We start from the raw sequence: 12,840 nt of genomic DNA, 5'->3' as shown, positions 1-12,840 counted from the left end.
GAGATAAGAAACATCAGTATATGAGTAATGGCTGAAACCAAGGGAGTAGTCATATTCCTGAAGAACACCAAATTAAGGAGTCAAAGAAGAAGAAAAAATTGAAATCAAGTTATTATGCCAAAGGGCATAATATATAAGAATGGTATATGGGGAGCCTAAGTGGCTCAGTCAGTTAAGCGGCCAACTCTTGGTTTCAGCTCAGGTGATGATCTTGCACATTTTGTGAGTTCAAGCCCCCCATCGGGCTCTGCGCTGACAGTGTGGGGCCTGCTTGGGATTCTCTCTCCTTCTCTCTCTCTCTCTCTGCCCCAACCCCGCCCCGCTCACTCAGTCTCTCTCAAAATGAATAAACTTAAAAAAAAAAAAAACCAGTATATATGGCAAATATTTCTAAGTTGTACATAGTTCATTGGATATTTAATAAAACATTTGTAATCATTAAAAAAAATCTTAGAAATCTAATCCACCTAGCAAAATTCCAGGTACACTGGTCTGTAATGGTCTACTGGTTTGCAATGATGTTGGAAGAATGTATACATGTATACAGAAAACATATTTCCTATCTCCAAATCTCTTTTCAGTTTCAGAACAGTACCTACAATCCATTATCTATTCCACTAAATGGTTATTCTAGAACCATTTCTATTTTTAGCTTCTACAAAGCAGTAACTGCTAATGATTGAATCTTTCAAAGTTTCAACCTTTTAGAAAGGGATCTATAAGCTACACAATTTATTTAAACTGGACTGAAAACAAAAACTGTAAAATAAAAAAGGTGACTTTCTTTTAAACAATTTGTTAAGTGAGATGAGGCCCTTGAAAGCATGAGGTCTTCTAACATGTTCAAAATTCAGTAAAACCAAAGAGATGCAATGGTTTCACACCATCAACCCTATGGAAAAGACAGAAACCAAGGTAATATAAATACAAGATAAAAACATTACTGTATGCAAAAAGCACCACACCCTTACGCCCGTCAGAATGGCTAGTATCCAAATGACAAGAAATAACAAGTGCTGGTAAGGATATGAAATGAGAACCCTTGTGTACTGTTGGTAGGAATGTAAATTGATGCAGCCGCTCTGGAAAACAGTATAGAGCTTCTTCACATAATTAAAAATAGAAATACCATACACTCCAGTAATTCCACTATTGGGTATGTACCCAAAGAAAATGAACACACTAATTTGAAAAGATACATGCACGTCTATGTTTACTGCAGCATTATTTATAACAGATAAGATAACAGAAGCAGCCCAAGGTGTTTATTGATAGATGAATGGAAAAAGAAAATATGGTATACATATACAATGGAACATCAACTCAGCCATGAAAAAGAATGAAATCTGGCCATTCTTGACAACATAGATGGACATAGAGGATATTAGGCTAAGTGAAATAAGTCAGACAGAGAAAGACAAATACCGTATTATTTCACTTACATGTGGAATCTAAAAAACAAACAAACAAAATCTAAACAACCTCTTAAATACAGAAAACAAACCGGTGGCTGCCAAAGCAGACGTGGATGGGGCGGGGTGGGTGGGGAGGATAGGTGAAATAAAGGGGATTAAGAGATACAAACTTCCATGCATAAAATAAGTAAGTGAAAGAGGTGGAAAGCACACCATAAGAAATATAGTCAATAATACTGCAATAGCATTGTATGGTGACTACACTTATCATGATGAGGACTGAGTAATGTACAGAATCACTGAATCAACATGTTGTATGCCTAAAACTAATATAACAGCATATGTCAATTATATTTCAAAACTTAAAAAAGAAGTCAGTGTGTAGAACAGATTTGAAAATTATTCGATTTTCTTGTATGTCAACGTTTCAAACACAGGGTCTAGCATAAAGTTTACCTTCTGCCTCCCCATCTCACCTCCCTCAGGATATTTACAAATATAAATATAGTAACAAGTTAAAATAGTGAAATATTTTTGAACATTCAGGAATTTTATACATTTTTTAAATTCACAAAAATAATTCTACATACAAATGTTTATATATTTAAAAAAAATTTTAGAGGTATATCTTCAAAGCCATGAACAGTGTACGTACATCTGCTATTAACAGAAGTTATGCACTGTATTCTGACACATCACTTTGAAAATCTGCCAATTAAAAAGTGTCAGGGCACCTGGGTGGCTCAGTCGGTTAAGTGTCTGACTTCGGCTCAGGTCATGATCTGGCAGTTTGTGAGTTCGAGCCGTGTGTCAGGCTCTGTGCTGACAGCTTGGAGCCTGGAGCCTGCTTCGGATACTGTGTCTCCCTCTCTCTCTGCCCCTCCCCTGCTCACGCTCTGTCTCTCTCTGTCTCTTAATAATAAATAAACGTTAAAAAAAAATTTTTTTTTTTAAAAAGTGTCATTTTGGGGCGCCTGGGTGGCGCAGTCGGTTAAGCGTCCGAATTCAACCAGGTCACGATCTCGCGGTCCATGAGTTCGAGCCCCGCGTCAGGCTCTGGGCTGATGGCTCAGAGCCTGGAGCCTGTTTCTGATTCTGTGTCTCCCTCTCTCTCTGCCCCTCCCCCGTTCATGCTCTGTCTCTCTCTGTCCCCCCAAAAAATAAATAAACGTTGAAAAAAAATAAATAAATAAAAAGTGTCATTTTTACCTCTTCTTGTCCAAACTGTTCCATGGAATCACAGTAGACCTCACTGTCTGAATCACTTGTCAAATGCTGAATTCCTGAAATATCTTCAACATGATCATCATTTATCTCTGAAAAGGAACAAATGTCCAAGTGGATTATTATTCTCTAACTGAAGAAAAATGCATTTATTCCACTCTCAAAATTTATCAGCTCTATATTATTTTCACACTGGAGACAAATTTATCAAGCCACACTTTTTTCTTTTAACGTACCAAAACTTCCAACATAGTTGATAATTTTTATTTGACAAGATTGTATTTTATCAAGTAATCATACAAAGACACTGTCCAGATCAAACCTTATAAAACAATCTTGTAAGGGAAAACTGACTACCAACTAGGAGGCCTAAATTGGTATGCAACTATGCAAGTTCAGTTGTTACATTAAGTAATTATATTTCTTGTTTTCTTTATGTTTTTATTATTTATTTTTTGAGAGAGTGAGAGAGAGCAAGCTGGGAGGATATGAGAGGCGGGGGGGGGGGGAGAGAGAGAGAGAGAGAGAGAGAGAGAGAGAGAGAATCCCAAGCAGGCTCCACGCTATCCATACAGAGCTCAACGTGGGGCTCACACTTACAAACTGTTAAGATCATGACCTGAGCTGAAACCAAGAGTCAGATGTTTAACTGACTGAGCTGCCCAGATGCCCCTCAAAATTTTATTTTAAAAAAACTATACAAAAACACAATTAAAAATGTCTCAATAAAAATATAAAAGCCCTGCCTCTAATTCACTATCTTTCAAAGCTATACACCCTTATAATATTAATAAACCCTAAGATATTATTGAATAAGAAGTTTTTAAATTCTAAATTGCTCCTAAATATCCTAAAACAATGAAAAGAACACTGCATTCATAGGAAAGAGGCTAGACAGATAATTATCCTGGGACAATACCTTGGTGAATGCAGACAGCAGTTTTTCCAGTTTGCTCCAAATTTTCATCTACAGCCTTTATTTCTTCAGCATTTTTCCCACTCAAGGAAGCACTGGCATGAATATCATTCTGTATATCTTGAGTGGAGGTGTCTTTATCATAGCCATTAGTAACAATGATTTCCAAATTCTTATGATCTGCAGATTTCTTCATCATTTTCTTATCTTTTAAAAGAAAGTAGGGAGATTCATAAAAGTTCACAGTAGGTCAACTTCTGTATATATATTCTAATATCAGTAATCATTTCCCCAACCTACCATAATCCCTTTGAATAGTTTCCTACTTGGATCAGAGAGATGGGATACTCCTTGAAAAGGGATTTATTATATGCTGAAAGCTCATTCAGTTCCCTGTAAATCTTCTAGAACCTATCTTATTTTATTTTTAAGTAGGCTCCACATCCAATGTAAGGCTCAAATTCATGACCCCAAGGTCAAAAGTCACATGCTCTACTGACTGAGCCGGCCAGGCATCCCTAGAATCCCCTTTAAAGATAACCTCTCAAGGTCTTTACACTCTCTCAAGCATAGGCAAATTGCCCTATGAGACCCAGAAGTACAAATGGGTCCACATAGTCAATGAAAAGATCCTTTGAAGAAGGTATTATCTGTCATACCCTATTGGAAAGTAAAGGCAAAAGTAAGCCGTACGGTTTGTTTTAGTGTCTGTCTGCCTCCCCTTTCTAAACCAATCTTCCCAGGAATCACTGGTACTCTTACTACCAGTGGGGCCCCCCACCCACAATGCAGTAGCCTATGACTCCAATGTTCTCTCTCCATCAAAACTTCCTATATCCAATTCTCCATTCTATTCTTGACAAGGTATTGAGAGTTTAAACATTTCTCCTCTTCTTGGTAAGCCACATATGCATATTTATATTGGCAACAATACCTAAAATGAATACATTTCTTCTTTTTGTTTCTTTAAGTAAACTATGCCAAACATGGGGCTCCAACTCACAACCCCAAGACCAACAGCTGCATGATATACTGACTAAGCCAGCCCGGCACCCTATAAAATGAATACATTTCTAATGCAGCATTTCAGGCATTACATTTAGAGGAGTGGTCCATTCTTGTTAGTGTTCGATTCTATCTATGCACTTTTGGTCCACAGAAAATATGGTGATAAGGTCAACAGCCCACATCCCACCATACACACTATTCTCATACAACACCAAATCAGTCCCAAATTCTCCATATTCTTTCATCTATTTTTTAAAGATTTTATTCTTAAGTAATCTTTACATCCAACGTGGGGCTAAAACTCAACCCCGAGATCAAGAGTCATGTGCTCTATTGACCGAGACAGTCAGGCGTCCCTTCTTTTATCTAATTGAATGTAAAATTATTTGTTCGTCATCCAAAGATTACCATTAGCACTTTGTTCCGCTCCTTTCACTTCTTCTTGGGCCTCTTCTTCCTCAGACTCAGCTCCACTATCACTGCTTTCGGCTTTACCATTAACAGTTTTGGCATTTGGAGTAGAAGTCAGAACGTTACCAAGATCTAAAATATGAAATGATCACTTAATCTCTAGTGCTATAACACACAATCATGCTGTAATTTACAATAATACTGCCCTTTATAATAACTAATAAAATAATTTTGAAGTAAAAGTTAGAATTTTGACATATATCTGCAAGTATTCTTTTCCTTGATTATACATACATTACATAAAGAAACTCCTTCAGTTTACAACAAAAGTGATAAAGCTATCTTAAAACCTTCCTAAACAAGGCAGAGGGTGAGTTATTTTTAAGTTAATATCAATCAAAATAGAAAAGTTAGAGACGAAGGATCCTCTTTACACACAGTAAATAAAGAGACAGTTGCTATATCCTAGCATACTGAAAACATAAACACAACAATATCATCAATATCATCAACAGAACTACATTTAAAAATTTTTTATCCTTTTCTTACCTTTAAGGCTTTAGGTACACTATCTATATTATTATGTCTTTATATTTATTTTTATTTTAAAGCATCCATTAATGTGATCAATCATTTAAAAAGGCACATTGTCCTACTGGCCGGTCATATCTTGAGAGGAAATTCATCAGAATTTTTCAAATGTTAATATGCATAGGAATCACCTTAGATCTAGTTAAAATGCAGATTCTGAATCAGCAAGTCTGGGGTGGCCTAAGATTCTGCATTACCATAAGGCTCCCACATGATGCCAATGCCTTTGGTCACTGTACTTCATTTTGAGAGAGAGGGAATTACATTTCCATCACCCTTTAAGATAATAAAGGCCTCCTACGTGGCTACTGGTCAAAAACAGTGGTCTCTCTCCATAAATTTTTGTGCTTCATTTTCACTTACACAAATGCATTTTGTTTTGTTTTTTTAATTTTTTTTAACGTTTTTATTTATTTTTGAGACAGGGAGAGACAGAGCATGAACAGGGGAGAGTCAGAGAGAGGGAGACACACAGAATCTGAAACAGGCTCCAGGCTCTGAGGTGTCAGCACAGAGCCCGACGGGGGGGCTTGAACCCACGGACCGCGAGATCATGACCTGAGCCAAAGCCGGATGCCTAACCGACTGAGCCACCCAGGCGCCCCCACAAATGCATTTTGAATGCTTCCCTGCATCTCAAACAACATATTAAATGTCAAAATCTCCATACATTTTATTTTTTATTTATTTTTTTTTAAATTTTTTTTTTTCAACGTTTATTTATTTTTGGGACAGAGAGAGACAGAGCATGAACGGGGGAGGGGCAGAGAGAGAGGGAGACACAGAGTCGGAAGCAGGCTCCAGGCTCTGAGCCATCAGCCCAGAGCCCGACGCGGGGCTCGAACTCACGGACCGCGAGATCGTGACCTGGCTGAAGTCGGACGCTTAACCGACTGCGCCACCCAGGTGCCCCTCTCCATACATTTTAAACAGGTACAGAAGAGTAAAAACTCAACTCTATCATTGCCATTATGTTCTACTCTCTCTTAGAGAACCATGGCAGCATCACAGTTTATAAATCTTGCTCTCTCCCTGACAACCAAGAAAAAGAATAACAACAACAAAAAACAAGAAACAAAAACACCCACCACTCATGGACATCTTCAACAAAACTAAGCAACAGGAAATCTCCCAAACCCCCATTAAATGGCATTTCTGTGATGAGAGGTGTAGAAAGCACAGAGAATTACTCACTAGCCCTACTCAACATCCAAAATTCAGTTCATGACAATAGTCACATGATTATCACAATAGATGCTGACAAAGCATTTGACATGACAATAATGTCGACGAGATTAAAAATGTAAGAGAATTTCCTCAATCTGATAAAGGGCATCTACAAAAATGTACAACTAACACAGCAATTAATGTTAAAGGATTGAATGTTTTTTGCTCCTAAAATAAGGAACAAGAAAGAATGAAGAAAAAAATAAAAAAATAAAAAATAAAATAAGGAACAAGACAAGGATGTCTGCTTTTGCCATCTCTGTTTAATATCGTACTAGAAGTTCTTGCCATGGCAATTAGGCAAGAAACATAAATAAAATGCATCCAGATTGAAAAGGAAGAAGCAAGCACATGACATGCTCTGTATACATGAAATCCTAAGGAATCCACCCAAAAACTATTAGAACTAACAAATGGTTTGGCGAGATTGCAGGATATAAGATCAATAAACAAAATCAAGTGAGTTTCTACAAGCTAACAATGAACAATCCAAAAATGAAATTAGAAAATAATCTATAATAGCAGCGAAAAGAATAAAATGCTTCGCAGTACACAAAAGAAAGTCAAAGAATTGTATACTGCAAATGACAAAACACTGTTGAAAGAAATTAAAGAACTAAATAAATGGATTCGAAGACAATATTGCTGAGATGACAAAACTCCTCTAAATGATCTATAATTCATTGCAATTCCTTTAAGAATCTTAGATGGTCCTTTTTGCAAAAATTAACAAGCTGATTCTAAAATTCATATGGAAATGTCAAGGATCCATAATGGTTAAAACAATCTTGAAAAAGAACAAAGTCGGACAGTTCATATTTCCTGATTTCAAAACTATGTATGTATATTATGAAAAAGCCCAAGCAAAACAGATACATCTGTTCTACTGGGCTTAAGTGGCTACTTTTAATATGATTCTTTGTTTAAAAAAAATTTTTTTTTCAAGATTGCAAACTATGAAACACCCATATACTTTGATCTCTGCAGTTAGACTTCTAATATTGTATCTGTAAGAAATAATTTCTTACAGATATACTTACACATATATTTAATGACATTTATACAGGGTTACTTTCAGCAGCATTTTTGAAGATCAGAAGAGGAAACTAATAAGTATAATGCAATAAAAATAAAAAACAACATAAAAAAAGAGGAAACATCTAAATGTCCATTACAATGGTACAGGTTAAATAAATTATGGTATGGGTCCACATCCCTTACAACTCTTAGGTCCAGATATGATTTAAAATCCAGTTTTCTAATTTTGCAAAGGTCATACACTGTATGTACTATATATTATGTAACACCTTCAACAGAATTTTAAGGCAGCTCCCACTAAAAAAATAATAATAAAGTTTTTACAACAAAACACATGGTCACACTAAATAAAATAAAGACTTAAAACAGCCCCTTGTCATTTCAGAGGTCTGTTCCTCAATTAGTTCATGTCAGGACAGTCTTTCCTCTCAAAGGAATTACAAAAGAATGTTTGGTTTATTAAGTTTTTTGAATTTTTAAATTACAGCTTAGGGATTATGGATCTGAGCCTTTATTATCATTATTCATTCTACCTTGTCTTTATAATTAGTTGTTCAAACATTTGCCTCTAGCCTCATACTACTAAAACAGGTCCAGATTTACTCTCCTCTGAATCCTAACAACATGCTTCACACAGAGAAAATATTTAGTATTTTTTCTGCACTAAATAGTACAAATTATAAGGAAGATTATTTGTTAAAATTTGACTCCTTTAGGTAAATCAGATATAGAGGATGTGGTTATATGAGCGTTATGCTCAGCAAGCAGTCTATCAATTACAACTGCAGATACAAACTGCAGGTCTTATGACAGACAGGAAGATAACTGTTCTGAAATACCTAATTTCCATCAATTAGTGAAAGGTATCTTGTAAATAGGGATGTCAGGAAAATAAAACACAGGTAATTTTCATTTGAAATAATTCTTACAGGCTCATTTCAGTCTGCTTTCTAAAAAAAAAAATTAAAGATCAAATGTTTATAGTTAATAACAGCAAATTTACCTATTATTCAACTCTTCTTACTATGTAAAAGATAAGCCTTTCAATTCTTTCCTGAGAACATGAAATTAGAATTCTCAAAAAAAAAAAAAAAAAAAAAAAGACCTAGCTAAGTGAATTCACTGACATCTTGTGTCAGGTTGCTATACTGTAATAAACATACTATAAACATAGCCACGTTAAAATTAGCTAGAAAATAATTTCAGCCATTGTCACTGTTAATGTAACTCAAAAACCAAATCAGAAAGTATGATCTATCAAAATACAACCATGAATTCTGCTACAATTTTGTATACACTTAGTGAATCATTTGTCATGTTTTAATAACTGCAGGGTTAAAACTTAAGCATTTATAATATTTTTGAACTTTATGCAATATATTTGCTTGGAACGAAAACTTGCGTGACAAGCTTGTAAGTTTTATAAATATGTGCAGAATTCTTTAGGGTGTAAATTTCAAACAAAATTTTTACGTGGATTTCATTATTCCTACCTTCTAAGTATTTAGAGATTTTCTCCAGTCGGACTGGCATGTGAAAGTAAAACAAAAATTAGACATATAAATATTAATGCATGCATAATGTGTCATCTGCTGAACTAAAAACAAGGTAAAACAGTCCAACCTGAGGTTAAGTCAGAACTTTTGCTACTCTTTTTGTCTTCTACAATTTCATAAAATGGGCCTATGACATGTAGCAACTCTTCAACTTTCTCAGTCATCGGCATAGTTTCAAGAATCTGTAATCAAAAGAAACACATGTTGTGAAATCACAATCTATTAGTCTGACCTACTACCAAATAACATAATACTTACAATTTGTTTAGTGATAATTTTGTGATTCAGAGTTCATGTATAGATTCCCCAAAGTACCTGTATTAACTACATACTTAATGTGCACATTCTCCTAGAAAAGGTTCAAGAAATCAAAGAATTAAGTATCTTCATTTTTGGGAATGCAAGCTGGTGCAGCCACTCTGGAAAACAGTATGGAAGTTCCTCAAAAAACTAAGAATAGAACTACCCTACAACCAAGCAATTGCACTACTAGGCATTTATCCAAGGGATACAGGTGTGCTGTTTCGAAGGGGCACACGCACCTCAACAGCATGATCAACAATAGCCAAAGTATGGAAAGAGCCCAAATGTCCATCGAGGGATGAATGGATAAAGAAGACATGGTATATATATACAATGGAGTATTACTTGGCAATCAAAAAGAATGAAATCTTGCCATTTGCAACTACGTGGATGGAACTGGAGGGTATTATGCTAAGTGAAATTAGTCAGAGAAAGACAAAAATCATATGACTTCACTCATATGAGGACTTTAAGAGACAAAACAGATGAACATACGGGAAGGGAAACAAAAATAATATAAAAACAGGGAGGGGGACAAAACAGAAGAGAGTCATAAATATGGAGAACAGACTGAGGGTTACAGGAGGGGTTGTGGGAGGGGGGATGGGCTAAATGGGTAAGGGGCATTAAGGAATCTACTCCTGAAATCATTGTTGCACTATATGCTAACTAATTTGGATGTAAATTTAAAAAAATAAAAAATAAAACAAGTTAAAAAAAAGTCTCTTCATTTTGAAGACTATTTTACATAAGCTTCTTTTAAAATTTTACACAATGATCTATAAATTGTGCATTAAACTAAGGGCACTTAGAAAACTGTAGGGTTAAATTTAAATTATTGTATCTGTTCTTTAACACTAGTGTTTTTTTATTCTATTTTTATTAAAAAAAATTTTTTTAAGCTTATTTTTGAGATAGACAGTATGAGTGTGGGAAGGGCAGAGAGAGAGGGAAACACAAAATCCCAGGCAGGCTCTGCACCACCAGCAGAAAGCCTGATGTGGGGCTCGAACACACTAAACGGTGAGATCATGACTGGAGCTGAAACCAGGAGTCTGACGCCTAACTGACTGAGCCACCCAGGTGCCCCTCTTTTTTTTATTTTTTGAGAGAAAGAGCGTGCACCAGCCTGCGCACACAAGCAGGGTAGGGGCAGGGCAAGAGTGAGAGTGAGAATCTTAAGCATGTTCCATGCTCAGCATGGAGCCCAATACGGTGCTCAAACTCCCAAGCTTAACGAACTAAGCCATCCCGGTACCCTTCACGAAGGTAGTGTCTCTGAAAGAGGAGAAATGTAGAGTAGGAACTAGTAATCACTTTCAGATACCTTCATACCTACAGGCCAATTTAGAATCATCAGATTTGAAGAACAAGGTAAATTAACTGAAAAGGCATTCAAATAAATAGCCATCAACTGGTAATTGATAAAAGAAAATATTTCCACATATGAAATATTGGCAGATACTTAAAAAGAATAAGGTTAGCTTTGTGTGTACTGATTGGGAAAAACATCTGAATTTTTTTCATAGGCCAAAAGGTAGTTGGTGAACAGTATATTTAATATGATGCCATGATTGTTTTTTTTCTTTTTAAACAATAGGATACATATACATATAATACAGACATATCTGTATATACATATATGTGTTTTCTGAATTCTACAAAATAGAATTAAAAGTAATTACCACTTAAAGAGTTAAAATGGAGGGAATGGGGAAGATTCACTTCATTTCATACTTCTTTGATGTTTGGATTTTTTTTCATTTACACATATTACTTTTATTGTTTTTTCTTCTATTACTTTTATTATTAAGGTTAACACATTTATTAAGCAACCAAAATCTTGTGTCATTTTTGCATACTTTTCAGCTTATATACAGTTTTAAAGTTGCCACTTCATCTTTGAAACTAATAACCACCTCAGACTTGTCAGTCCCTCTCCCTGCTTTATTGTTTGTTTATCGTGTATCTTTCACAACACAATGTAAGCTCAATGAAAAAGGGCCTTTATTTGTTTTTGGTCACTCCTGTATTTCCAGTGTCTAGCACAGACAAGGAGTTTAATAAACAAGGTGGGGGTGTGTTGGGAGATTATACAGAATGAACTATGCTTAGTGATTATAATGTAATTTTAGCGCTCATAGTAAATTATCTAATTGCTGTTCCTTTCAATGGATAAGAGTGAAAAAAATGGCTTTAACCATAAAATTTTTTTTTTGTAAAAGGAAATGCTTGTTACTGTAAGGCTGGGGTCATTCGGGAGGGCATTTTTATAGCTTATTATAGATAAATGATCTATAATATGTATGCATTATAACAATAATCATGAGAATTAGATTCAACCCAGAAGTTGAAACCACCAGGTAATGTTTACTTTTTTTGGTAATGTTTACTTTGACATGACCAAAGTCACAGAAAATAAATGGTAGAGATAAAATTTTAACACAAGTCAGTACCCTTTACACTACTCTATACTGGAACAGTGTATGTACGTAGAGTCAACAGAATCTGGTAAGCCAACCACACATTCCATCTTGACCTCCCCCCACATAATACCTCCTCTGATATTCTTTCAAACAAGATCTTTTTTAGTTATCTCCTGACTTAAGATTACTTTAAAAAGTCTTTTTCTCAGGGGTCTCTGGGCGGCTCAGTTGGTTAAACTTCTGACTTGATTTCAGCTCAGGTCATGATCCCAGAGTCGTGAAATTGAGCCCTGTGTCAGGCTCCATGCTAACACACGGGAGCCTGCTTGGGATTTTCTCTCTTCCTCTCTCTCTGTTCCTCCCCACTTGTGCTCTCTCTCACACAAGAAAATAAAATAAAGTTAAAAAAAAAAAAGTCTCTTTCTCAAATTTGTCCTTAAGTAGGGCTACTCAAATCTGTGTTTTGGTTTCTCATACTCTATAGGTAACAGAGTGAATTAAGGACTTCAAATGTCAGAACTAAATAAATGCAGAATGTGCCAGTGCTAAGCAAACATAAGCAGAGTGATTTTTCTTTCAATTAGCTAGCATTTTAGTAGTAAATACAGTTAGGACACAAGTGGCCATAGCAAGATACACCCAGAATTTAAGAGGTTACTCTCTGAAGAAGAAACTGTAAAAATACAAAACTCAAGAGGAATGATCTTAGTCATCTGCAAAATTCT

At 35.5% G+C, this 12,840-nt stretch overlaps 1 protein-coding gene across 4 annotated transcripts in view; it reads right to left on the bottom strand.

The window, feature by feature from the left end:
- The window catches only part of ACBD5 (acyl-CoA binding domain containing 5), a 69,233-nt gene that overhangs the window by 44,187 nt on the left and 12,206 nt on the right, over positions 1 to 12,840 (bottom strand). For 3 of the 4 annotated variants that reach the window (XM_047065452.1, XM_047065447.1, XM_047065448.1), the window contains exons 5-9: positions 9,454 to 9,568; positions 9,324 to 9,356; positions 4,972 to 5,106; positions 3,559 to 3,762; positions 2,625 to 2,731 (exon numbers count right to left, since the gene is read on the bottom strand). In XM_047065452.1, coding sequence (XP_046921408.1) covers positions 2,625 to 2,731; positions 3,559 to 3,762; positions 4,972 to 5,106; positions 9,324 to 9,356; positions 9,454 to 9,568 — 594 coding nt within the window. The remainder of the gene's footprint in view (positions 1 to 2,624; positions 2,732 to 3,558; positions 3,763 to 4,971; positions 5,107 to 9,323; positions 9,357 to 9,453; positions 9,569 to 12,840) is intronic. The other variant, XM_047065449.1, reaches the window with a different exon arrangement.

The sequence above is a fragment of the Lynx rufus genome, unplaced genomic scaffold (assembly GCF_022079265.1).
Source record: "Lynx rufus isolate CCGP_SWC_20201006 ecotype Redwood Valley unplaced genomic scaffold, mLynRuf1.p SCAF_7, whole genome shotgun sequence".
In the NCBI taxonomy this organism is placed as follows: domain Eukaryota; kingdom Metazoa; phylum Chordata; class Mammalia; order Carnivora; family Felidae; genus Lynx; species Lynx rufus.
This window is presented reverse-complemented; position numbering and strand designations above follow the sequence as displayed.